Source organism: Ylistrum balloti, unplaced genomic scaffold, assembly GCF_031769215.1.
Source record: "Ylistrum balloti isolate Yb309-2 unplaced genomic scaffold, AGI_CSIRO_Ybal_v1 Utg370252, whole genome shotgun sequence".
NCBI classification, from domain to species: Eukaryota; Metazoa; Mollusca; class Bivalvia; order Pectinida; family Pectinidae; genus Ylistrum; species Ylistrum balloti.
Window position 1 is genome coordinate 457,819 of NW_026782201.1, and position 27,347 is coordinate 485,165.

The window sequence follows — 27,347 nt, forward strand, 5'->3', positions numbered from 1 at the left end:
TCAGGCGGATATTTCCCCGCCACTGAACGTCAATACGGCCGAGCAGTCATCAGTGAAACTTCGTGGGAATTCGAGCATGCTTTGGAATTAAATAACTAGATTCAGTGTGTTAAACCATCCGAACTATACAATACATAAGAAGTCGATCCTGTTCGTAAAGATGTCCACTGTCCCGAAATGTCCATTCTAAGTCCTTCTGTTACAGAATCAATCTCATGCCGTTCCCTACAGTCGCAATACACCGTAATGCACTCTGAAAGAGATTGCGACTGTACCTCCTAGTTACGTACGAAGCAAAGTCTGGCGTCCTTCTATCACTGTATACGACTTAGTACCGAGAGGTTCTGTCTGGCGTCCGCCTATCACTGTATACGACTTAGTACCGAGAGGTTCTGTCTGACGTCCTTCTATCACTGTATACGACCTGGTACCGAGAGGTTCAGTCTGACGTCCTTCTATCACTGTATACGACCTGGTACGAGAGGTTCTGTCTGACGTCCTATAGTACAGGCTATATTTATGAGTAATGGAACTTCATCAACAGGAAGACAGAGAAAAGAGCAAAACGGCCCCGTGACTGTAACCCCATCCCTTCTCCATACCCTCCCTTTCAGAAATTGTAAAAGGAAAACCGTCAAAAGAAAAAGAATTTTTTTCTTTTGAGGCGAAAACATGTCAATTAGATGTGTTTTATGGGTTCCAAACAGAAAAGCAAAACATCACGTTTAGTTTGATAACTGGCGCTGTATCGTGTATTTTTGTCTTTGCCAAGTATTAAAGAGACGTTTTCCTTAATCGACTTGTCCTCGCGGAAAGTTACTGTTCACAAGAATGTTCCGTGTTTTTTGACGTTGCAGTGTTCACAAGAATGTTCCGTGTTTTTTGACGTTGCAGCGTTCACAAGAATGTTCCTTGTTTTTTGACGTTGCAATGTTCACAAGAACGTTCCGTGTTTTTTGACGTTGCAGTGTTCATAAGAATGTTCCTTGTTTTTTGACGTTGCAATGTTCACAAGAATGTTTCGCGTTTTTTTTTTTTTTTTTTGGCGTGGAAATGCTCACAAGAATCTTCCATGATTTTTGACGTTGCAAGACAATAACCCGAAAATCTGAAAAGAAAATGGCAACAAACAGTCCTACAGTACTCATACGCTATGAAAGGACATTAAAAGTTTGGTATTTTCCTAAGCCAAGAAAGATGTGCTAGGTACATGTACTAATATCATCAACCTACAAAAACAGAAGTTGGCATTTGTGACACAGTGAATGCCATTACCCCATGTGACCGTTCTGACTCTTTCGGCAGTGAAAGAATACTAAGTAAATCAAATCAAACGCAAATAAACAGAAAATGTAAGTATTGATATCGAACTATCTTTAAGTGGCATTTACAGGCGTTATGAAAGACATATATGGTATCTGAAAAAGAAAAAAAAACATACCAAGAGAATTTAACAGATTTACCAAATAATGCGTATATTTCATGTGTAAGCACATAAAGATTGTATCGATAGGTTAATTATTAAAAACAGCTGCAACAAATATAATTTCCTGATTTTGAAGAAACATTTCGTGTATATCACCTAATTTAAAACAAATATTTTTTCAATAATTATATTTCCCAGCTCATGCATGCAATTAGAAGAGAAAGAGCTGGTCTCCTGTATAGAAACACCGCATGCGTACTTACTTGTTAGCTACGTTACGACTTGCGTGTCACCGTTTTAAAACATTATAATAAACATATATCGCAATACTGATTAATTTATAGACTAGTAAGTCATACCAATATACGTCATGAGTGTTTTTACTTACTATCTAACGATCAGAACATTCATTATACTAAAGTAAATATAGAAATTAAAACTACAGAAAATGGCATTGTTCGTGTCCTTAATGTAATATAATTAAAAAAAACAATCCGTAAAATATCGACTTGTTAACAGAACAACTTGGGCAAAATCTATATAAAAAGTACAGGAAAAAATGAGACCAGGTGTTCCGGGAGGGTTGGTGTTCTCTGCTTCATTGACGACACCCATTGTGAAAATCTTGGCCGCTTGAAGAAACCAAGTAAAACAATGAAACCACGGGCATACTAACGAGCATCATACAAACAGACTGCTTCTCAATGAGATCGTTATGACGATCGTAACCTCAATGTTAGAAATACCATAAACAAAGCAAATTAATTAATTATTCTTAATTGTTTTATCGTACAGATGAACTACCGTTTAAGAGAGGTAAAGGGTTGGTATTTTTTGCCGTAATTGGAACATAGTCCTAATTGGCCTACCATGTCATGATGTTGCATAGATTTCACTAATTAAGATATATAATCTTGTCGAATTCAGCTCCATTATTTGAATAAGTGTGCAGCTTATAGGGATTATACCAACTCATATCTCCCATCATATTGTCTTTCTGACACCTAAACTATGACTACGGACTAAGATGTCGTAACAAACGTTATTTATGCCAGGAGGCATCATCACCCTCGTCGTCGTCAGATCAATTCTCGCTTTCTCCGTGGTATGGTTACAAGGCAAGCTTTAACAATAACCAAAGTAACAATAAGTTAATTCCTTATAGTGTAAATATCGGTATGTAACCGGTCGCACTAAAAGAAACTATCACAATGGCCCACAGCTAAACCGCTATGTTAGACTCTTTGTATGTATTAGGTTTACTATACACCGAGTTACCTGTATAAACTACACAGGTGAAATCGAGACTTTGATGTTTCTTTTTAGGGCACGAAATGTATGTACGTATTGATCCATTTACACAGGGAAACACCTGTAGGTGGCGCTTTCGTTGGGAGATCCACAATAAATTATTCATACGAAGATCGCTGTGGGCGGGGAAACCCTGGCAAAGTCACGTGATATACACTGGAAAACTCTTTAGATGCATGCCGCCATACGAGCTGTAGTGCTCCGTAAGGCAAGAGGTGTGTTGTGGCTTAACTTCTTTGTGGATTTTTTGGGATATACCTGCGAAATATGCCGCGAAGAAGGAAGCGATGTGTTTCACGATGAATGGAGAAGTACTGATATTCAGTCTTCTCTGCATGTTGGTCATGGGTATTAAAGAAAAGGCTATTTTGGAAATAGTGTTACATCGAGGCACTGAAAATGGCGAGTACGCTATCGAAACTGAGAGACTGTCTGGATACTACACATCTGCAGGGTCGACCGTCAGTGCTGAGGGGAATGTTTTACAGGTAAGTCCGTCCCCGGGGGGAATGTACCTGTGTACGGGTGTGAATTACCCTCCATAACCGTGCCCCGGTAGCGCACACACACTACGGAAGCTGATCGAGTGACAGTGTGTATTAGAGGGATCACTTCAACACCAGGTCCAGTGTTTCGGTGTTTGTAAAAGTTTGGAGACTACTGTCATTAGGGTGAACACATCTCCTGCCCCCTCATACCCGTGTTTCGAAGCTACAGCCGTGTTTTACATCATGGTTTTGTTTTATTTCCAACGAGATACGTCTGACGGACCGTGCACGTGTCCAGAAGGCTGGTGTGGACTACCTGTGTTGTTTACTACCAACGATGGTTATACCAACACGCATATTTTCCACGTGATTGACAGTGTTAGTGTTTTAATTGACACAGGTGTGTAGAGATAATTAATTGGGTGTATATTAGATAGAAGAATGTATTACAAAGTTCACATAGATACATTGTTGCTTTCTCTTGTTTAACGAGTCTAGTGTACCAAGTTCGGCCAAACACTAGCCTGTGTTATACAGGTAAGGCTGGAGTGTCGTTATTGACACACCTAGGGTCCCCGATCTCAGTAGATACGACATCCTTTGAAGTTGATTAGCTAAAATATATCTGGTTCGCTCCGGGCGACCGGAGATTACAGGCCATTATATCTTTGTAGTGGAGGGATCTGAGACAGAGTTGGCAGTATAAACTGTTTAGGGCTGTATCTCAAGCCGTCCCCTCTATCTCACTCAGTCACTACATTCCTGTGTCAGGGCCCAAAAACGACACCAAATAGTCATGTCCAGAGTGAAGTCCTTTTATATAGTGAGATATGACACTGTAACAACCTGGCGAAAAATAGCCTAGTTCAACGTGAAGCAGTTTTTTTTATACAAGTGAAAAAAGTCACCTGTACTGACAACAGAAAATATGTTTTATCTAACTAAATGTATTAAAAATAGAGCAGACTTTGCTGGACACAGATAGAAAACCTAGACCTGCTATATTACATCTTAAAATTTTCTTTTAACTCCATTATCATAAAAAATTGTTTGATGTTTAGAGATGATAAAAGAAAATGCTGCATTAGTTTTTATATTGGTGAACTGTACAAACATACCTGGTGTGTTAATGCTGAGAATGGTTATTACAGAATGTGTCATTTAGAAAAAAAAGAAAGAAAAACTGTTGTTGGGTTTAATGATATACAATTGGGATAACATTAGTATTGGTATGTTACTGTAATATTGTATCTAAAACAAAAACAATGTTATACTTATTTACACAAAAAAAAAATAGAGAAAAAATTACACCTTTTTTATGTATAACTGAAACATAGACATTAAAAGATATTTTAAAATTGTGCTTGTCAATGGATCAGAAAATTTTTAAAGCCATTTCTTGAATAGTTTAGAATTTGAATATATTTTTTAAAAGGATTTTTATCATGGAAACTTTAAGAAATAAATCATTTATGATGTAAGTGTACTAATTTATTTTAAAATCAATCTCATTTCATGTAAAAAATCAAAATGAACCGATCGACCATAAGCTCTTGGACTGTTCTTAACTTCCACCATATCAAATTTCATGAACCAATTGAAATGATTTATTAAATCTTGTTAAAGTGATGAATTTTAAGGAAATAGCTTATGATACGTAAAACCTTTGGTATAAAAGCTTAGGGCAGATGTATTCTGTAAAAATACAGTACACAACAAGTGTACATTTTTTTAAAAAATGAATAATTATAACGATATAGATATTATGTTCCAAATTTATATACACATAGATTAAATAATCTGGTTCATTTGATGACCAGGAAAACATTGCTTCTGATTTTCAGAAATTACTTCTGTTTTTGTTAATTTTTTTTCCTTTTTAAACAATTTCCGTAAAAGATATAATTCAAATATAATGTGTTCTTTCTGCAATGAAAATGGAATTGACTCACAATGGCAGAGAAGTCATCGTGAAGATCAGAATTGGATGGTGTATAACCTGGGTAGTGAACCATATCCATCCTGACCCTTGTCACACCTGAACTGTTAACTGCTACAGTGGAGAAATCCACTCCCCCTCCATCATATGTTACAAGGAATCACTTGAGGATTGAATTGCAACACCTATTTTGTGATAGTGACTGCATCAGTGATCAAAGGCTTCGGAGGATTGAAAAGCTTTAGAGATGGCACTGTAATCAGTCATTCACAAACTTCCTTATCTCTGTCAACTTAAGAGTTATCCTCAACAGCTTCACCTTTTTTCTCACACATTTTCATATTTATTTTTTTTGTGGTTTAAAGAAAATCATTTTGTCTTCCTAGAATGAACATGATTAATAATGATTTTTAATGTAAAATATACACTCGCTTTTGTCTTTGATATCTAATTTAAAATCGGTGTTAAGAGTTTTCCGTTAATTTGCCTTGAAGCTAACTAGAGTTGTATAAAGATAATTTTATTGAGTGAAGAAATTATAAATCAATTTATTTTGTTAATTGAAGCCAGGTGATTTAGTTTGATGTTATTAAAAGGCTGTGAATAGGTTTATGTTACTATGTAAGGTGTTGTAATGAGTTCCTATCCAGAAAGCTGTAATAGACTGCTGGCTTACAGCTGATAATTAGGCCAATGTATTGAATTGTCAGAAAGTGACAGACATAATTACACTTATTACTCTATGTAATATCAGCATGCGTCTGTTCCATAATGAAGTTTTGTGATTTTGATAACCAGCCTATTTGTGTTTCTTTGTCGGTATGTATGTTTTATTTTTATCTGAAAATTACTTCCATATTTATCAAAAAAGCTTATAACTTCAGTATGTATTGAATAAATACCAACATCCATTTAATTCCAATTAAGCTGTACACATTCTGCAGTGCATTTTAGGATCATAAACGAGGCTTGATTAGGTATAACAATTCAAATTGGCAGTCATAATAAACCATGACAGAAGGTATTGTTATTTATCCAAATTTTCCTGTCCACTGATGATGAACCACATTGTATGAGGTAGATTTGTCTGCTGAAGAGCAGAAAGGCCATAAAATAAAATAAAAATGAAATAGTGTAAATGATATCAGGATATAGATAGTAATTTTATTGATCTGTGCTTGCCTTCTGGTTCACACATTTTTTATGGTTTAGAATTTAAAGACTCCTGAATTGTCTAAATGTCAGTATACAGTATAAAGTTGACTTGTGGTAGAAGAAGATACCTAAATATCTAATTGATTATTAATATGTTTTTTACATAAGTAACTTCAATTAATTTAGATTTCCTGTTTTAAGACTTGAAGCATTTCAGGAATGTGCTTGATGTCTGAATAGAAAAAAAAACTGTTGGATGTTGTGTTGGAATATCCAGGTTTAGCAAAGAATGATATTTCTGTGGGGTAGCACTATAAAGTTGAGTTCTGGAGAAATACAATGAAATAAATGACCATAAGGTATCAGCTATCTATTTCTTAGCTTTGTTAACATATAAAATCACAATGAATTAAATAGAAAAGTAGAAATCTTATCAACATACAATATCATTATACATACAGAATCATTAAAAGGTCATGAAAGTCTTTAAATGTAGGTTAAGTTTTTAACCAATTTATACACAAACTTGAATAAAAATACCAACTGTCTGATCACTTACTGTCTAATCATGTCGAGTGGTTAGGATATAAAAAGTCAGCCATGTAAAAAATTAATGTCAGAATGAATTTGTTGATCTTCCAGTCCCAGACAGCAGCTACTATATTTACAAGGGAGGTTATCATCTTCTGCTTGTCCAGAGGGCAAGCACTGATAACACTCTGATATGGTAGGAGGGGAGATAGATTTGCTTTGACACAGAGGACAGGACTAGCAGGTGCCCCTTTTTATTGTCACAAAAAGTTGCCAGAAAAAAGGGGATCAAATTCTAATTCTTCAAAAAGAAAGTAGGAATAGCAGGTGTTGATCTATAAATCAAGTTCCTGGAGACTGACTTGTATAATGCTCACTTCATGTGTTTCTCTAAGGTTTTGGAGGCATTTTGTATCATTGCATGTATTATAATTATTGAGAAAAATAACACCATGCAATATTAATGAAAAAGATAATGGTTTAGACTGCTAATAACTGAAGGAAGCAAAATATTATTTTACAGATATTTTTATGAAGAAGTAGGAAATGAGTTCTATAGAAAACATCTTGAAGTTGCTCGTTCGTATACAAGGCATTTATGTTCTTTAACGCTAACACTTAGTGTGCTCAAACTGACGTGTAGTATATATATACATGAATCATGAGAGGCCGTTTCCTTGCCCATCTACTTACAAGTGTCTTTGTAAAATATAATTGTGTCTTTAACAAAAGCATTTCTTATGAAACGAGATGAAAGCTTTAGAGATGAATCAAGATACTACCAGTTGTTCAAATGTGTTTTTTTTTGTTTTTTTTTTAGCGTGTCACATTACACACAGTTTACTAGATCTTGATAAACTGGTCTGGCTCAACAGAATCAATTGTCACATCTGTCATAGTTACAATCAAGTATCTGGGTGGCTTTGTCTTATATCAAATGGTTCGGAAAATGGATGGAAGACAAAGCCACTGACATTGAGGGTGCACTAGATGTCAGCATGTTACTACAAAGAACTCTAGTCGAGTCTGCATATGGTGTCATTCTTGTGCATGGTGCTGCGATACTGTAGACAAGTATGATTATGTCCGAGCTATTTGTTTATTTTATAGCACCATAAATATACTACAAGAGATGTTGTATGACATGACGCTAGGAGGGAAATTGTAGGAAGCCTTGAATACAAAACGATCATGTAAATAGCAACTGGACACTAGAAGAGAAATTGTGTGACTCCATTCTATTTATAACTGAGAGCACTACTGAAAAATTGTATGAATAAGAGATGTGATTAATAGATGGGACATTTTTTCATTACGTTGGAAATAGGGCTAATGGCATAAAATTTGGGAAAAAAGTTGGGCAAAGTCTTAAGTTTGGCAAATGAAAAAACCACAAAGATATTAGAATTCAGTTATTACTAATAGGTGTGTCTAATTTCTCTCCAATATAGCAGAAAACTTTGTTCAAGGCAAAACATCACCATTTGACCTATGAATCTAGAGCTGACATGTTGTAGATGGGATGATGCCATCCATTTTTTTTTTTTTTGAAGAAAATTGTTACACTACATTGATTTTGAGGTTTTAATGCTTGAATGGGTGAGGGGAGAAGGGGGGGGGACTATGACTGGACAGTACATTAGGAAAGTATGAATCCATGTGAGGAAACAAATTTCAGGATTCTAAGCATGTTAAAAAATTCTATGATGGCGTGCTTTGTCACTGAGGGTCTGATGACATCTTAACTACTTACTTACTATAAAACATTGTCATACTGTTATGCTACCTTATCAGTATCAGAAATTTGTGCTATAGTAAAGTTCTGGGGATCCCAATCCACTAGATGTCACAACATAGATAATGAGTCTTATATACAGGTTTAACTTGATCAGTAGAAGCATGGGTTCAAGTAGTTATTATTTACAACTTTGTAAAGCTTAAGCCAGTTATGGTCAATGAATCTGAAGTGTTTAAGACATGACAATGATGCCTTCATCCCTGCAGGTCCAGGCCACATGCAGAGGGAAGGTGGGAGGATGTCAGTTCATGTAAACCACTGTAAACAATATCTATGCATTTCAGAGAAATTGTTTATAATTATATTCCTCAGCTTGGATTTTATTTGAAATAAGATTTATTTTAAATCCATGGCAGTTTACTGAATGTGGATGTGTATACTATACACATAAATATATATATATCTATGCGTGGTTATATGTCACTATTGTTAGCTTTTAGATTAAACATTCTAGGTTAGATATTGTAAAGTACAAAGGCACAACTTTGGTATGATAAAGCCTGCTTTGGCTAAATATGTTTTAGTTCAAAAGAATTTATACAAAAAAGGTAGGTTTATACATGACATAAAAAGGTGTTTATATATAAACATAAGCTAATTTCTGGAAGATTGGGAGGATGAAAGTTTAATAAAGGTATGATCATCAGTCCCCATGTGTCAAATGACTATATAATTATCACCATCAGTTTTATATTTAGAAGTGATACCCTATGTATAGATAGATAGGTCATTATTCTTGGATGTACCCAGTGTATTCCTCCAGAAGTATGTAAATATAATGACAGATGCCAGGAGCTACTCAGTCCTCTTCATTTTAATCAGCTCTTTCACAGATTGACGATTACATGGATGCCTGCACACTGCCTTAAAAACGTTTTGGTCATGCAGGTCTTTTCTATAAGTTTGATATATATAGAGGTGTGTCGTGGTAGTTATGATATTATTTTTCTATCAACTGGATCAATAGTGAATGAAGAAATTATATGGTCAAGGTCCACAATTATTTTTTCCCCACAGAGTTTATTTAATCGTTCCGCTGGCATAATTTTCATGAATTAGATGAAATATTATTTTTGAAAATAAAGACAGTTTGACTGACTGCTCTGGTTAACATCCTTTCATTTTAATGGTGTACATACATCTTTCCTGGAGTGTGATAGAGTATGGTAAAAGTCAACATGTTGATTCATATTTTGCAGCACTGTTGATATGTAGGATAAAGTGGCTTATGTACAGGTCTTTTATTTCAGTGGATTTAAAATAAAATGTTGGAAAATATTCCAGATATCAAATCTGTGGATGTTTTCCAGAACTCTGTCAAAAGTGTAATACAGACTTATGTATAAAAGATCCTGGGTGTGGTCTTCGTTACCAGGTGTAGAGCTGGTGGTCCTCATCATTATAGTCTTTACTAAATGGACCGTACAACTAAACATGTGTTCCTTCCTACCCAATACATTACCCCCCACCCAACTCCCACACCCCCACACCCTTCTCCTTTCACCCAGCCTTGTCATTCTAAAATCCTTCCCACTTAAACTGCTGTATGTTGTAAAATCTTTCATAATTATCTCTTTTCCAAGAAACATGGCACCCATTAAGCACATTAGAATTTGTCATAGATAAAGACAACATTAGTTCGTCCACAGAATTCTCGTTAACAGTGATGAAGTTTTATGAGTATTGTCAGATTTCATTTCCTCAACTCGTTAAAATTGCAACACAATAAAGCTAAAAAGACTTCTGTTTTATAGAACAAGAATTCTTAGGTTATTTAATATCGAATTTTGCTGGAGATACATATTTTGAGTATTTGTCGTGTATGTCAATCCTATGGTTAGCTAACCATTCATTTGGACCCAGTTTTAGTTTAAACAAGTAGTCATGAATTGGAATGGTTACATATTTAATTGGGAAAAGAGTCCTTGTAATACAAATGTGCTGTATTTTATGTTATCTGTAGTAAAAAAAAGGCTCACAGAAATCAAAGAAACTGAATCTACTATTTATCCCGACCAAATTTTAGGATGGCCTTGGAGTATGAAACCACAATATATTCTAGAAGGGCACAAAATAAATGTCTTTTTCATGTTTCAATACTAACAATGATTGATATGCAGCAAACAAAATAAAAAAAACCCAGAAATAACCGTGAAACTGGCATCAATGTAAATTAAACCTGAACAGGGACAGAGGATAACAGAAGATCTAGGATTCAATGTAGAAGTTGTCCTTATACATACATAGCAGGGCTGTGAAACATATTTGGTAGCATGCCTCTGATTAACTTCAGTTAATGAAATATAAAGATTTCCTGAAAGCTTTGAAAATTGATTTTTAACCTTTATGAGGGTGTGAAGGCAAAGCAATTAGATCCAATTTGCAGCTAAAAATAATTAAGGATATTAAGTGAATGTCAATAGATATCGCTTTCTAAAATGAATTTTCTAAAAAAACATTGAAAGTGAACATGAGTTGATTAGTCTCTCCCAGCAAATATCGTTAGAATTTTGCATAAAATCTTAATTGCTACGAAAATTAGAAAAAGTCTGTGTAATATCTTAATGGACGAACAGCTTAAAAGAGCAAATATTTCCCCTTTTTTCTTCATAACAGCAGTTTTCTGTTTGTATGCATTTTTAATGTATTCAGCTCTTTAGATTTTATGGAAAGTTATTAAAAGGGAAAGTGGTATATACCAGGTTCATTTAGTGTATATATGATCGTTATATCTTGATGTCAAAATTCATTTTGGATCAAGATACACGGATCCAAGTAAAGTCATTCAAACCGTAAAGTAGGCTTCTATTCATATTCAAATTCCGTTTGTAGCTATCTGTTAAAGATCTGTTTCGGTGCATAATAAATTCAGTTATTCACGTTTTCATTGTTATACTGTCAAAACCTCTTTTGTAAACAATATGTGCTGTTTTTATAAACTTCTTTGAAGTTCTATCCAGATTGATTTTGATATTTATGGAATAAATCACAACTTGAGCATCAGAGTGTTTGTAACGCATCATTTGTTCCTGTAGATCAACCTAAGATGATTTGTAAATCGTGTCGAAGCGTAAACCTGTGAAGCGCTCTCCACATTTGTTTGTTGGGAGCTCAAGATAGAGAGTCAATGTTTTGGTCAAACAAAATTTTATGAATGAAAGCTGGGAACAATGTTGGGTGCATTTAACACAAGTTGATTGTAAGCTGTCAAGGGGGCTGGTCTGATGTGATTGAGAATGGAGGGCAGACCCTACCAAACAAGGTCAACATCATTTATAGTACTAAAACCACCTTACATTACACCAAACCCTTCAGTACAAAGACTTGTTAGCTTGGTAAAAACACATTATTTCATTTTACCTTATAGAATGTTTTCTTGTCTTTATCTTATTTTAATTAATTTGCATTCATCTTTGCATGTGAGTGCTATCAGAACATGTATTAATTATAAAATCTCAAGTTAGATATCAGTAGAAATTGAAATATGATAATTCCATGATTTTGTATGATTTTCCAGGTGTCCTGTTAAGCTGGTTTTCTTCAAGCCCCAGAACAACTCTCCTTTAAAAGCAGAATAGAGAATGAATGCGATTACAGATGGAAATTGGAATATTTTACCTGAATAACACAGGCCCAATTGTGTTCTGGCATGGTTGATTTAGAATGTCCCAGACAAATTTCAAATTTCAACAAAGAAATTCATGACCAATCTATCTTTTGCTGTCCTATTTCGGCCATTTTTCTCCCCTGGGTGTTAGGTTTGATGGCCATTTAATCAGTTCAAATTTTTTCCCTCACAGGTTTTTGTATATCATGAATGAAAATGTTTGAATGAATATGTGTGAGCGATTGATTGAGGAAACTCAGGCTTATAAACAACTTCAGCTAACCCTCATTACGTTGAAAATGTGTGTGAGTACTAGACGAGGAATGGCGGAACACCAGCTTATGCTTTATAAAGATGAAAATATGTTTGAGTACCAGACTACGGATGTTGGTATTCCAGTTATCCCTTAATAAAGTTGAAAATGTGTTTGAGTACTAGACTAGGGATGGTGGTACTCCAGCTATCCCTTTATAATGATGAAAATGTGTTTGAGTACTAGACTAGGGATGGCGGTACTCAGCTGTCCCTTTATAATGTTGAAAATGTGTTTGAGTACTAGACTAGGGATGACGGTACAAGCTGTCCCTTTATAATGATGAAAATGTGTTTGAGTACTTCACTACAGATGGCGGTATATTGAATCATTAAGCAAACTCAGAGAAACTGAAAAAGAATACTTGTTTGTGCTGACATGTTTTTTTTTGTCCTTAGACTTTTCACCCTAATTGTTCTGAATGACATGTGACAGGCCTCCTGTCTTTCTGCCTGTGTCCAGACCTGAACATGAAACTTGGTGTTTTATATTGGGTATTTTCAGACAATGTGCTGTGTTATGAAGTAAGGGACTGCAGTACATTATACTCACAGGGTTATTATGCAGTATTGAAAGTTGTATCCAGAGCCTATCTTCCGTTTAAACTAGGATAAAGATACTTGTTGTATCCATTAGTGATATTAATGTGCAATATATCAAAGTCAGGGCCAGCAACTTCTTAACTACAGAGTTATTGCCCTTTGTTGAAGTTTGCGTCTAGAACATATTGTAATAACTGTATTTTGAATGGATACCAATGAAACTTGTAAATTTTGACAGTAAGTGCATTTTTTGGAAAATGTTTTCAAAGTGTATGAATTTGAATTCTTGATATTTCACACAGATGTACACTATCTAAAATAACAAAATATTCACAATAACATTTATACATATATGTACAGTACAAGTGTAACATTTTACAACATCATCTTTCACTCTTCCAAACCCTCAACTGTTAATATATTTTTTGTGATATGTTTTATTAATATTACTAGATATAAAATTCACGGAAAAAAAGCCTTCAATAAAGGATTTTTTTTGGTGGGGGGGAGCATGCAACAGTTCACTTATACTCTTGTAATTCATTGTCCTGTTCTGGTTCATCATGATCTGTTGATTATGGATGGTATATTATCTAAGTTGACTTGTACAACATTGTAGGGAAATGTATATAAATGTTTACAGTACTTATGAGTGGTTTGCCTCAAGTCAATATTAAATAAATTCAATGATATGAATACCATTGATGATGATAATGAAAAGCGTTACATGTACACAGCTATGTTTAAGCTGATAAGATTTCACATTGTCTTGCATACACAAAGTAAGTATAGAAACCTGTCCAGTATGTATACACCAGCGACGTCCTAACGGCAATACTTACAGATTGTAACTCTATAGGACTTAAAAACATCACATCATAATGTCTACAACATCACTGCACCTGATATGTTGTAATATTACACATGCAATGTCACAACATTACTTCATATATGTCATAAAATATATCAAACTTGGAATGTATGTCATAAAATCACCCGACCAGTATTGTTATAAAAGCATACCTGTACAGGTATTGTCAAAACCTCACTGTACACCTGTACAAGTATTGTCAAAACCTCACTGTACACCTGTACAGGTATTGTCAAAACCTCTCCGTACACCTGTACAGATATTGTCAAAACCTCTCTGTACACCTGTACAGATATTGTCAAAACCTCACTGTACACCTGTACAGATATTGTCAAAACCTCACTGTACACCTGTACAGGTATTGTCAAAACCTCACTGCACACCTGTACAGGTATTGTTAAAACCTCACTGTATACCTGTACAGGTATTGAGATAACACCTAGAATGTGATTACACTGTATAAGGGTTGATTATGATTGAGGTATTTGTCTGTAAGTACTTTCTGGAATATTGAGGTGCAACATTTGATAGAAAAAGATAAGAAGGATTACAACTTTTATGTAAAGAATAAGATAGTTTCCCCTAATCATAACATCACAAGAAAGTATTAAATATCAAAGGAATGAGAACAATCATACTTGTTTATTTTCAACCTCTAAGACCATTCAATGTTATATAGTTCAATTTGAAGATCAATAGATTAATAAAAAGTGATCAGAATAATTCACACCTACATGAAATGGCGATTTGTTCTGAACAGCATCAAAGGATTCAGCTGTACAGCTGTCTTTCAATAGGGTTCCCCCTCACTGACTTGCAATGGATATTCAGCCCACCTCGGTGGAGGGTGTGACCTGGCTGATTTTCCTTGCTCTGAATTATTAACTACAGAATAGCTGCTGCCTATTTGATCTACTTTTGTAGGGTACATCAGGGATTTCCATTGATGGGATATAGAAGCACTCCGATATCTGTGCACTATGTATCTTTGAAGTTTGCCTTCAACAATACTAGGTATAAATAGTCAATCATGACTTCATGTTAACTCCATGTGTATCACACAGGTTTCTTGTTAAAGTAGGGAAGAATTTGACTTGTGGAGTGGGAAACAGATCAATAAAAAATAAACAGTGACAAGCTCTTACACAAGTATGTCAGGGGCCTGTCACATCAAAGGAATTGCCACTGGCCTAGTCTGACGGCAGGTAAGGCGATTAACAGGTGAGCAGCAGCCGATTTATAATCAAATTTATTGGCCCATCTGTGACAAATAATACATCGTTTGATGATAATATATTGTTTATCTGTTAAAATTTAATGAGAAAGTAAAGCAGGAATATTGGAAAACAATATATTTACTTAGACTTTTTATTGTTTGTGTATAATAGTTTATAAGTCTGGACAGTCTTCATGTTAATTAGACAATGACTCTGTTTTCCATCATTATTTTGCTATCCTTTACATATGTAGGCAAAATGAACCACTCATATCACCAAAATGAATTTTGTAGATTAAGTGCACAAAAATGATTCCGAGTAATTTTTACTCACAGCATGAGCTTGTTGCGAAGTAGGAAAAAAAATCATTAAATTTTAAAGGTAACATTTTCACACTAAGGGTCCTGAGCTTACATTATATATCCTGTAAGTAGTAACCATTGATAACAATATCATGGTCCAGGTGCAGCTTTTCAAACTTTTTAGATGAGAATTTGAATTGGATTTGCAATAAAATATATACTAGTCTGCTAGGAATCCAAGGTAAAAACTAAATAATGAAACATAGGTAAAAACCTAATAATGAAACACCGGTGAAAACTTAGTAATGAAACACAGGTGAAAACTTAATATAGGTGATAAGTCATCATTACCTTAACTTCAGCATACATATATTTATATTGAACAACTAACGACATGCGTTTGGTTCCAGTGAAGTAAAGGTGTATTGATAAAAATCTGTTAATTACAATTTTTAGGAGTTTCTACATGTTATCCTCAGATTCCTTCACCTAAAATTATGTTTTTTCTTTAAGATATTTTATGATTTGACAGATTATTTTGTACCAGGTCCACATATTGATCAAGGTATGTTGGTGGGACGTTGTATGTCTTTGATGTACCAGGGAGGATGTCCTATACCTACAAGGTAAATAGGTCTCCCTATACTGGTATATGATTAAAGAGAATAAATAGTTACACTGTAATTACTTCTGTACCTGTAATAGTTTCTATACCTATAAGGTATGAAGTTCAGGATCATGCTATGACAGACTTTGATGTACCTATCAAGAGGAGAAGTCTTTTATGTACAGTATTTACTGCCCAGGTGCACTGTATATAGATTGAGGTAAAGCTAGAAATACCTTTGATACCCATGTACATGTGCTTTCCCCAGGAGGGAGTTGTTGATGTCATGCCCACCGACAGAGGTCAATAGATGGGACAACCTTGTGTGATGTCTACTCACAGGTAGTGCAGTAAAGTATATAACCAGCCTCCTGGCTGTTTATAGATGATTTCATATATTATGTATGTAGTATACACTTATAAGTTATCAAATTGACAGGTAATTCTGTTGGCCACTTTCAACAGGTCGCAGTTACAATATATTGTTCATGATTTGTTTATTTACAGCCCCATGAATAGCAAGGATCATTTTGAGGTGGGGTATATATTCTCGTAGTAGCTGGTGACTACTTGATTGAACAACTTACAGAAGGCCCTTCACATGCTATTCAATGCAGTTGGGGTAAATTGCCTTGCTCAGAGACGCAACGACATCATTACAGACAGGTCCAATTCAACAAATTGCAATTGGTTGGGAGAGTCCAACCAGCACCTCAAGTCTTCTACTTAGGTTATGTAGAGCAACACTCTAAGTGACCTACTAATTATCACTAAATGACCTACTAATTATCACTAAGTGACCTACTAATTATTACTAAGTGACCTACTAATTATCACAGTCTCCATTTGTACGGAAAGGATGACAGAGAAAAAACACATTACACCTCTAATACTCTGTAGACAGGTGCATTGTTGATGTTAATGAGCTACACTCGTTAGAGTTGATAAAGTGTCTGCACCAGTAATAGTGGTTCTGTTTAATGATTTTACAAGCAGGCGGGTGGTGTGGTTTATTTATAGAAATAGATGCAGTATCAGTTTTTATCATCAGCTGGCAGAGTATGGTTCATAGGCTCTGTAGGTAGTGATGTGGATCTTACGCCAAAGATCTGGGTTGGAGTCCTGTCTTTCCCTGTTTAACTTGAGTTATTAGCATAATACATAGGATGGTAGTTTATTTGGTTAAGTATATTGAAAACCAATTACAGAAATGTTTTTCTTCTTATCAGTGATTAAAGCTATCCTACTCAAGTGTGAGAAAGGGATGGTTTGGTGACAATGTTGACAGCAGGAGTTGAGACACCAGAGCAAATGTCAGTTGGATGCTCTATACAGGAAAGAGGGAAGCAGAGTTTTCTCATTCAGCATTAACATAGGACTTCTAAACAGAAAGCTAATACGACAGTTTACATAAACTTTAATGTAAAAAAGCCACGTGGAATGTATACACTGTAATTTCTATAGGGGGAAATTGAAAAGTTATTGAGTAGGAGACTGTCATGGCAGAAAAAAATTGTATTGTGGTATAATGGCTGTTACTGGTGTACATACACCTTGTAAACTTTGTCACCCGTTTGCTTGAAGTATGGTTACCTCACAGTAGTTTGAATAGAGTTGTATTTACAACAGAACCAAAAAAATGAAAAATATTAAGCTTTCTATTTTAATTCCCATCTTCAAGATGTACATGAACAATGTGCTTTTTACATACTGTAAGGTGAAAGAAACCTCTGATGGAAATTTGATTTTGACTAACTAGTGAGAGTCGGAGATATTGGAGTATGAAGGTATATCATGACACGGTTGTAGGATACAATAGGTGTGGGGACGACAGTTCAGCTTTAGAGTACATCCACCCCAGTATCATCTGACATGACACGACAAAAGCTGACAGCACCTCAATGTTGTATAGCTTGATTGCAGTCTCACAACTGTGACATCTTGTGCATCCTTTAATTCAATATTTCAAAGGTCTTATCAATGTATATTCTTTCATTTTAAATAGTTTTATGCACCTTTACCACACACCTGTCAATTGTTGGTTGACTCTACAACTAATAAGGATCTGTGAGCTGAAAAAGGTTTCACGCACTTCTCAGGTTGTGAAATTCTTCATGTTCATGATCAGCGTTTGAAATGAAGAAGTGTACTTTGTATATCTTATGATGTTTGAGTTTTATGACAGTTACATTTAGTTAATATAGATTTAATGCTGGCCTTACATGCTGATAACAATGATTTAAGTGATTGTTCTCACAGGACTTGTTTGTCTTAGGTAAAAAACAGTTCAGATATTTACTTAACATGTACTGTATTGTTATTATCAACAATAATCTGACTGAGGTATTGCAGTTCTGTAAAATTACAGAAAAAAATGTGTTTGCTGGTAATATCAAATCAGATTCTGATTGTTGTTATTTTAGGAGTTAGAGATTATGATGTTAAAGCTCATCTCTTTGATTAAAAAGGGTTAAAACTCATCCCTGACTTTGATTTAAGGGTTAAATCTCACCCCTGACTTTGATTAAGAAGGGTTAAAGCTCACCCCTGACTTTGATTAATAAGGGTTTAAGCTCACCCCTGACTTTGATTAATAAGGGTTAAAGCTCACCCCTGACTTTGATTAATAAGGGTTTAAGCTCACCCCTGACTTTGATTAATAAGGGTTAAAGCTCACCCCTGACTTTGATTAATAAGGGTTAAAGCTCACCCCTGACTTTGATTAATAAGGGTTTAAGCTCACCCCTGACTTTGATTAATAAGGGTTAAAGCTCACCTCTGACTTTGATTAAAAAGGGTTCAAGCTCACCGTTGACCTAGATTAAGAAAGGTTAAAGCTCACTTCTGACTTTGATTGAGAAAGGTTAAAGTTCACGTCTGATTAAGAAGGAGGAATGGGGGTCAAATTTTATTGAAGCAAACAGCAATTTTACAGTATTATATTGTTTCCAAGCATGGGGAATATTGTAACAAACTTAAAAAATAGGTAACTACCATCAAAAAAATTGTATTTTAAGTTTTAGCAGTGAAAGCTGGATAAGATAAAGAGAGAAAGAAAGATAAAAAACTTTAGTGATAGATATATATTGTTCTTGTTGATATTATCCTGACATGTGAGTAATTAATTTAGGTCTTTGAAAAGTTGAAAGAATCCTTGATCACATACATACCAGCCATTCCACCAGAACATCAGTAGATAGTTCTTATCAGAACCTGGTGAGGGAATGGTCCTTAGATCAGTACCAGTACTGGTAGCCATCATATCAGAACCTGGTGGGGGAGATGACCTTAGATCAGTACAAACCTGGTGGGGAGACGGTCCTTAGATCAGTACAAACCTGGTGGGGAGACGGTCCTTAGATCAGTACAAACCTGGTGGGGAGACGGTCCTTAGATCAGTACAAACCAGGTGGGGAGACAGTCCTTAGATCAGTACAAACCTGGTGGGGAGACGGTCCTTAGATCAGTACAAACCTGGTGGGGAGACGGTCCTTAGATCAGTACAAACCTGGTGGGGAGACGGTCCTTAGATCAGTACAAACCAGGTGGGGAGACGGTCCTTAGATCAGTACAAACCTGGTGGGGAGACGGTCCTTAGATCAGTACAAACCTGGTGGGGAGACGGTCCTTAGATCAGTACAAACCTGGTGGGGAGACGGTCCTTAGATCAGTACAAACCTGGTGGGGAGACAGTCCTTAGATCAGTACAAACCTGGTGGGGAGACGGTCCTTAGATTGGTATTCCCAAGATATCACATCTTTCTATGGAAAATAGTACTGTCAGCTAGATCTGCTTCTGATGTACCTTATTCCTTTGGTATCTGTCCTATTTATCTTTGTTCTTATACCTAGTTTTCGACTAGTGTGATGTTAAAATGTTTCCAGACATCCAAGTTCAAATTGGCGGCAACTTTTACCTCCCGTCTGTACAGCTGAATTATAATTTAAACCACATCGATTGTTTGTTACAGTTTTGTGAATATCATTATTTAATTAAACAAAAGATTTTTACAGGTATAAATCTGAGGTAAATGTATCAATGGGTATAGGGGAGGATATTGTACCTGTATATTGTACTTAAGCCATATTTTAAAAAAAACTGTATTGTTATTAACTATAGTCTGACTATAGGCCCATTATATGCTCTAGACGTCTTATTTTTTCACATTTTGACTGCATAGACCCATATTTGGGTATAAATCCAGATGTGCCAATAATTAGGAGAAACGTGTAATATGTTGTATCACTGTAGAACTATACATGGTTTATGAATGACTACTGTGTGAAACTTTAACACTAGTTACACTGATTATGTATGATTTAAGTATAATATAAAGTTACTGAAAACAAGAGAGATGACAGAATATCTCATACCTTAAGAAGGAGGGGAGGAGGAAAAGGTGTCTCACATGTAATATAGTTAAAGAGAAACAATTTAAGAAAATTGAAACAATGACAATACTTTTACAAAGATGTTACATTTCAGTAAGATAAGTTTTATTCCATAGCTGTAAGTAATGAAAATGAACGACCTGATGCTAGTTTGATAACACTTTTTTATGGTGTGAAACTTGTTATTTTCTTGTCAAATGGAATGGCTTAGAGCACTACAATAAGTGAAATCTGATAATTTTCCTATAAAACTTGAATGGCTTGGAGCATTTACAACAGATTTGTTTTTAAGATCGATGTGCTGGAGGCAGATGTGTTCATTTAAAGCTTATGGTATTGGGCTATATTACCAATTACTACCAATTACGACAAGGTCTGAGGGCCAATTACTCCTGGGTCTGTTCGCCATTTACAACCATGGTTATGGACCAATTACCATGAGGATACTGGTCCAATCACAACCAGAATTGGGGACCAATTACCATGAGGATAGTGGTCCAATCACAGCCAGGATTGGGGACCAATTACCATGATGATAGTGGTCCAATCACAACCAGGATTGGGGACCAATTACCATGAGGATACTGGTCCAATCACAATCAGGATTGGGGACCAATTACCATGAGGATAGTGGTCCAATCACAACCAGGATTGGGGACCAATAAACTAGGAGGAGAGTGGAATAATTACTTGGAGGTCTGGGAGGTTTGTGGATCAGTAACCCAAGGTCTGTGGACTAATTGACACAAGTATTGTTCACTAATTATAACAAGGTCTGTGATTAATTGCTACCAGGGCTGTGGACCAATTACATTGAAGACTGTTGACCAATTAAAACCAGGATTTTTGATTAATTACTATGAGGACTGTGGTCCAATTACTACGAGGACTTGACTAATTTCTATGAAGACTGTTGACCAATTAAAATCAGGATTTTTAATTAATTACTATGAGGACTGTGGTCCAATTACTACGAGGACTTGACCAATAACTACCTGGATAGGACTATGAATCTGTTTACTTCCAGGACCCACAGTGGACAAGACACAAACACTGTTTGCATTGAGCTGATTAGGAGGAGAGATCTGTGTTTCTTTTATTTAGATAGGTTTAGTGTATAGTAATGAGGGAATGTTATCAATGTGTTAACCTAATGAGGTTATGAATAGTGACCAAACCTACACCAGTTGTCCCTTTATCAGGTCGACCTTATCTGGGGGCTTGTCAGTATCCAGCAGCCCTCCCAGCCTGTAGGTAACTCCTTATCAGGGTCTCTGTAGGCATTGCCCTTATTTTCTAGAAAGGAACTTTGGGAATGATAAACTTTCTGAGCTGTGTTGTCTTTGTTAATATTCTCAAGATCCTAGTTAGAATCATTTAATGCATGTTCTAGCCCCAGGGCTTAAAAGTTACTTTTTTTCTTTGAACATAAGAAAAAGGCGTTTTTTAAGATATAGAAATAAAAGCTTTGTATTGTAGATTGAAAGCTTCCTCAGTTACATGTGTAAATTCTCTGTTGGTAGTGGAACACCTGGCATTCCAGTGTATTGAATAAAAGCCACTCTTATTTCCTTAGGATTCAATTTAATTTACAAGTGACGGAGTTCTGAACTTACCTGTGTGCCGTAACGATGATAATATTCATCTCACCTGTAGTCGACAATAACCCTTGACCTCTGTGAAGATTTGTGGTTAGTTTTAAAGAGAAATATCTTTTACTACATGGTTGAATGAAATACCAGCCTTTACGGGCTCAGATTTCATTGTTTCTATGTTGATTGTAGAAGGATGCATATGTCAGCTAGTAGCTTTACTTGCTGAATATCTACCACAGCTATATCTACTGGAGGTCCTTGTAGGTAGGTGGTCCTTTTAACGGGTGGTCCATTTGTACAGGTTTATCCACTTATTTAAACTCTGCACAAGGATAAAGATATATATTCTATTCATAGATTAGTGATTCAACTTGATATATGAATCTTTGAAATTTTACCAAAAACTCCATGTATTTAGCTCTATACAAGTAGACCTGGTTCATTAGAAATAGATCTTTAAGGTCCTTCTGAACAAGTAATATTCTATATCAGTTCAGTCAGTTCTGGTGCTTACATTCTTAAAGAGGTTTAATCATAATGTGTTGTATTTACACAGGTTTGATTGACTGAACCTGTCTTATGATCTTGCACAGTTTTAGGTAGATATATGGTAACACTAGTCCTGTTTCTTATTATATATGTATAAACAAACAGTCAACTTTGGAAGTTTTACTTTGCATAACTTGTAGTGGTACATCAATAAAAGATCCAGATAACTGATCATTGGTTTCAGTGGGAAACCTGTTTTTTACATAGCAAAAATAAATATATGATTGGCTGATGCTGTTTTCAAATTTATTAGATTAATTTTGGAATGTTTATTACAAAATTTCTCAATTTACTTCCTTAGAATTTGTCAAATTGAATAATTTTTGAACTCCTTTTTTATTTGAAAGTATAGGCAAGGAAGTTAATCGACAATGCAGGTTTACTTTACTGGGTTTATCAGTGAGCAGTGGTGTGCTTGTAGTGTCTGGTGGCTACCTCACTGAACAACATATAAGAGGCACATCACATGCTATCATTACACAACCACATCAACACAGACTCGTCCATTTGTCAGCTTCCTTGAGGAACATAAACAGCCATAGATATGTAGCATCAAATCAGATGAATGGGATATTTGCAATTAACCAATTAAAAGTTAATTACGGAAAAATAAATGGATTATCAGATCAGTTGACATCAAATGATCAAGTATACAGAAATGTATCTAATAAGGGTTGTCTCTGAAATAGATAATCATTGTAGATTGATTCTAGTTGTTACACCTGGTTAAGCCCGATGTTTATACTGCTAATTCTCTAACCATGAAAAAGTATATAAATGTTGGATTTGGAATAAACAGGACTTACAGTTAATTTTGTTTCTCTGTGATGATTTTTTATTATCTGTATTTCCTTTTTAGATGGTACAGCATCTATCTCAACAAGAATGACTGGTTTACAACACACATTTCAGTCACTACTAGTCAATAGATTTACTGTTGTCATATTTTATAAGTTAGTACAAGTCCATGTCAGCTGTTTCCTTACTTAGTTACTCAGTACTAAATACTGCCACTTGTTATTGATTAACAGGTGAATAACACTGGTGCACAATTATACCAAATCTGCTGAGTGTTTATCATTAAACCCTGGAGAACAATTAGTGAACACATCAGTGTCACCAGGAATTAATAGGCTCACAAGTCATCAGATATGTGTTTGGGATTAACTTGCAAGAATTGGATTTTTATAAATGGTGCCAGGTTTTTTTGTTAATTGGTCTATGAATATCAAATGCTAAATAATGTTTGCTTTCTAGGTCTTTGAGTTGCTTCAGTGACCCTAGCTGTTCTGGGATGTTAAGCCCCGAAAAAACATTGCTGTTGATGTTGCACCTCATTGCTTGGGATTCATTAGATTTGTGTTGTGGTGATTGCCATGCCCTGCGAGTCAATAGCTGGTTTAATAAAAAAATGGTATTATGTTGTTTGCTCAGTGAGTCACTTGGATTTGTGTTTTGCTTGCCTCGTGAGTCACTTAGAATTGTATTGAGTTTCTTACCGTGTGAGTCACTATATATCTGATTGAATTGAATTTCTTGGTCTTTGTGAAGACTACCAGTCACTAGATTTGAAGTGTCAGATTTTGGATTTTGAGTAGCAGATTAGTGCTGGTGTGGTCTTCTGTGTAGTACATATTGGTACATGTAGGTTATAGAGCTGGCTGATTAAAATCCATGCAAAACAACACCATTAAACAAAGTGTTAGATACAACACTTGTTGAATCTTGACAAATTGAGTTAAAAGGCAACCCATTTGTGAGTAATTGAGCTAGCCAACCAGAATGCTTGTTATTTAGAATTAAGATAGTCAAATTCATTATTAAAAGGTTCTCTAGATTATATCATTGACCTGTCATATTTTCATTTTAGGTGTTTTAGTAACTAATATCGTATGGTTGGTCAACATTAGGTCGCAGTTGTTATTCTATTAAGTCTGTTTAAGTGAAGATGTATAGCTGTGAAGACATCCGCCCCCATCTGTAGCTCATATATTCTCTCTTTATTACACTGTCCTGGTAAACTTCTCTCATAACAACAAGGCATTTGACTTGCTAATGAGACACTCTCAATAGCTACATTGTTCTAGTTTTATGCAGTAACAGTCTCTATACTTATAGTCAGATTAGTACATTGTTTTTTGTACATTTCTTTATAGAGAGTTGCCAACAATAAGGCTAGTAATATCTGGACATCTGAACCTTCAAAAATGAAGAGTAACAGTGCTTTAGAGGGTCATTTGGTTAAAATGACCTTATAATCAATTTTATTGTGTAGTTATCACATCAGTATATATGTATTTAGATGATGTTCTCTGTAACATTGGAACAGCATTTGATTTCCCTGATCTGTAGAGTAGAACAGCCTGTTACAATGAAGACCCTGATATGTACAGTAGAACAGTCTGTTATGATGAAGACCCTGATATGTACAGTAATACAGTCTGTCACGATGAAGACACTGATATGTACAGTAGAACGGTCTGTTACAATGAAGACCCTGATATGTACAGTAGAACAGTCTGTTACGATGAAGACCCTGATATGTACAGTAGAACAGTCTGTCATGATGAAGACCCTGATATGTACAGTAGAACAGTCTGTTACGATGAAGACCCTGATATGTACAGTAGAACAGTCTGTTATGATGAAGACCCTGATATGTACAGTAGAACAGTCTGTCACGATGAAGACACTGATATGTACAGTAGAACAGTCTGTTACGATGAAGACCCTTATATGTACAGAAGAACAGTCTGTCACGATGAAGACCCTGATATGTACAGTAGAACGGTCTGTTACAATGAAGACCCTGATATGTACAGTAGAACAGTCTGTCATGATGAAGACCCTGATATGTACAGTAGAACAGTCTGTTACGATGGAGACCCTGATATGTACAGTAGAACAGTCTGTTACGATGGAGACCCTGATATGTACAGTAGAACAGTCTGTTACAATGAAGACCCTGATATGTACAGTAGAACAGTCTGTTATGATGGAGACCCTGATATGTACAGTAGAACAGTCTGTCATGATGAAGACCCTGATATGTACAGTAATACAGTCTGTTACGATGAAGACCCTTATATGTACAGAAGAACAGTGTCACGATGAAGACCCTGATATGTACAGTAGAACAGTCTGTCACAATGAAGACCCTGATATGTACAGTAGAACAGTCTGTTACGATGAAGACCCTGATATGTACAGCAGAACAGTCTGTCATGACTTCAGAGACCCTGATATGTACAGATGTACAGTAGAACAGCCTGATGACTGTGACCCTGATATGTTGGAGTCACAATCTTAAGTATGTTTGCCCCAAACAAGTATATTGGATTCTCTGACAACTGGTGACATTAATTTCATTATACACACCTTTCCATCCTGTACAGTGAAAAATATCATCAATTTTGAAGGAATTCTCGACATTGTTTGCATGCTAATTTTGTTTGCTTATGAATAAATGTAAGAATTGTCCTCTGAAGAGGTGATGTCCTAGAATCCCCAGCTCCAACACTTACTCACAGTGAAATTAACCTCTCCACACAAAATTCTGTAAATTCTGAATATGTGTGGATGTAATACTGCAACCTGTCTAATTTCAGAGTCTTAATCTGTTTTGTTTTTGTGTGTGTGGAAAGTTGACAGAAAGTGATGAAGTTTTAATCAAAATTTAAAGTTATCAAGTCGTAACAGAGGCTTGTTAAATATTTTGTATAAATTGAGTGAAATTAGTTTGATGATTGGGAGCGTATTATTAACATAAGACGTCTTATTCAAACTGGTCTATTGTAAACTTCAGTCCAGTGCTAATTTTGAATTAACTTCCTATTTTGTTTTTAACTGAATTGAAATGCAGTTAAATTGAATTTCTGTCAAAGTGGATTATGAAAAAAATATCAAAGAGTTCCATTGTAGAAATCCATAGATAACTTAAACAAAATTCAACTCTTTCATCTTATTCCATTTCTTTCTCATGCTAGGCTGTTTTGTTTTGACCTATTCCTTAGTTGAGAAACACAAAGAATTTGAGAGAATAATACATTCATAACCACATATCACGAAGCATGCATTCTAGATATTGCGAGGCCCATTACGAGCTCTCCAGGGTAATTAGGATAAAGTGTCTTGCAAATAGACACAACCATGACAGCACAGAAAGCTGGTGCATTTCTAGTTTGAGAAACAAAAATTATTCCAATAAAGGAGGGATTGAACCACACACCTCGGATCTTCACGTGAGGTAGATAGGCCAATGCTCTACTGCTTCAACTGTAGACCCTTGATGAACATCATCTCTGTACATAATAATAACAGAAATTACAAAGGTTATAAAAAGTCAATAGTAAATTATAATCTGTTTATGGTGTGGGTTTGTTGAACTGCATACTGCATGTTATAATTTGTTTAATTCATGAGTCTGTTTATATTATGGGTCTGTTTATTGCATACGCTTGTAAACTTATCATACGGGCTGTAAAAAGTATTAGAAACGAGAGAAGTATGTGCATTGAGATTGAGGACGATTGTATGTGGTGGCCGGGTCAATCTCTTATGTACCACTTTGTGGTTTCTAGGTCTCGTTCAGTGTGACGCTACCTGTAGTTAGATATATCTACTTCATTGATTCAGTTGACAGATTAACACTGATAACTGAAAAATTACGTCCTCTACAAAAAATGTTGTCGGTAGCTCAAGTAA

General features: G+C 35.4%; 1 protein-coding gene across 1 annotated transcript in view; it reads left to right on the top strand.

Annotated features, from left to right (window-relative positions):
- The first annotated feature begins 2,993 nt into the window (after positions 1-2,993).
- The window catches only part of LOC132552513 (E3 ubiquitin-protein ligase ZNRF3-like), a 53,520-nt gene continuing 29,166 nt past the window's right edge, over positions 2,994-27,347 (top strand). Inside the window, exon 1 of the mRNA XM_060216696.1 lies at positions 2,994-3,225. Coding sequence (XP_060072679.1) covers positions 3,025-3,225 — 201 coding nt within the window. The 5' untranslated portion in view covers positions 2,994-3,024. The remainder of the gene's footprint in view (positions 3,226-27,347) is intronic.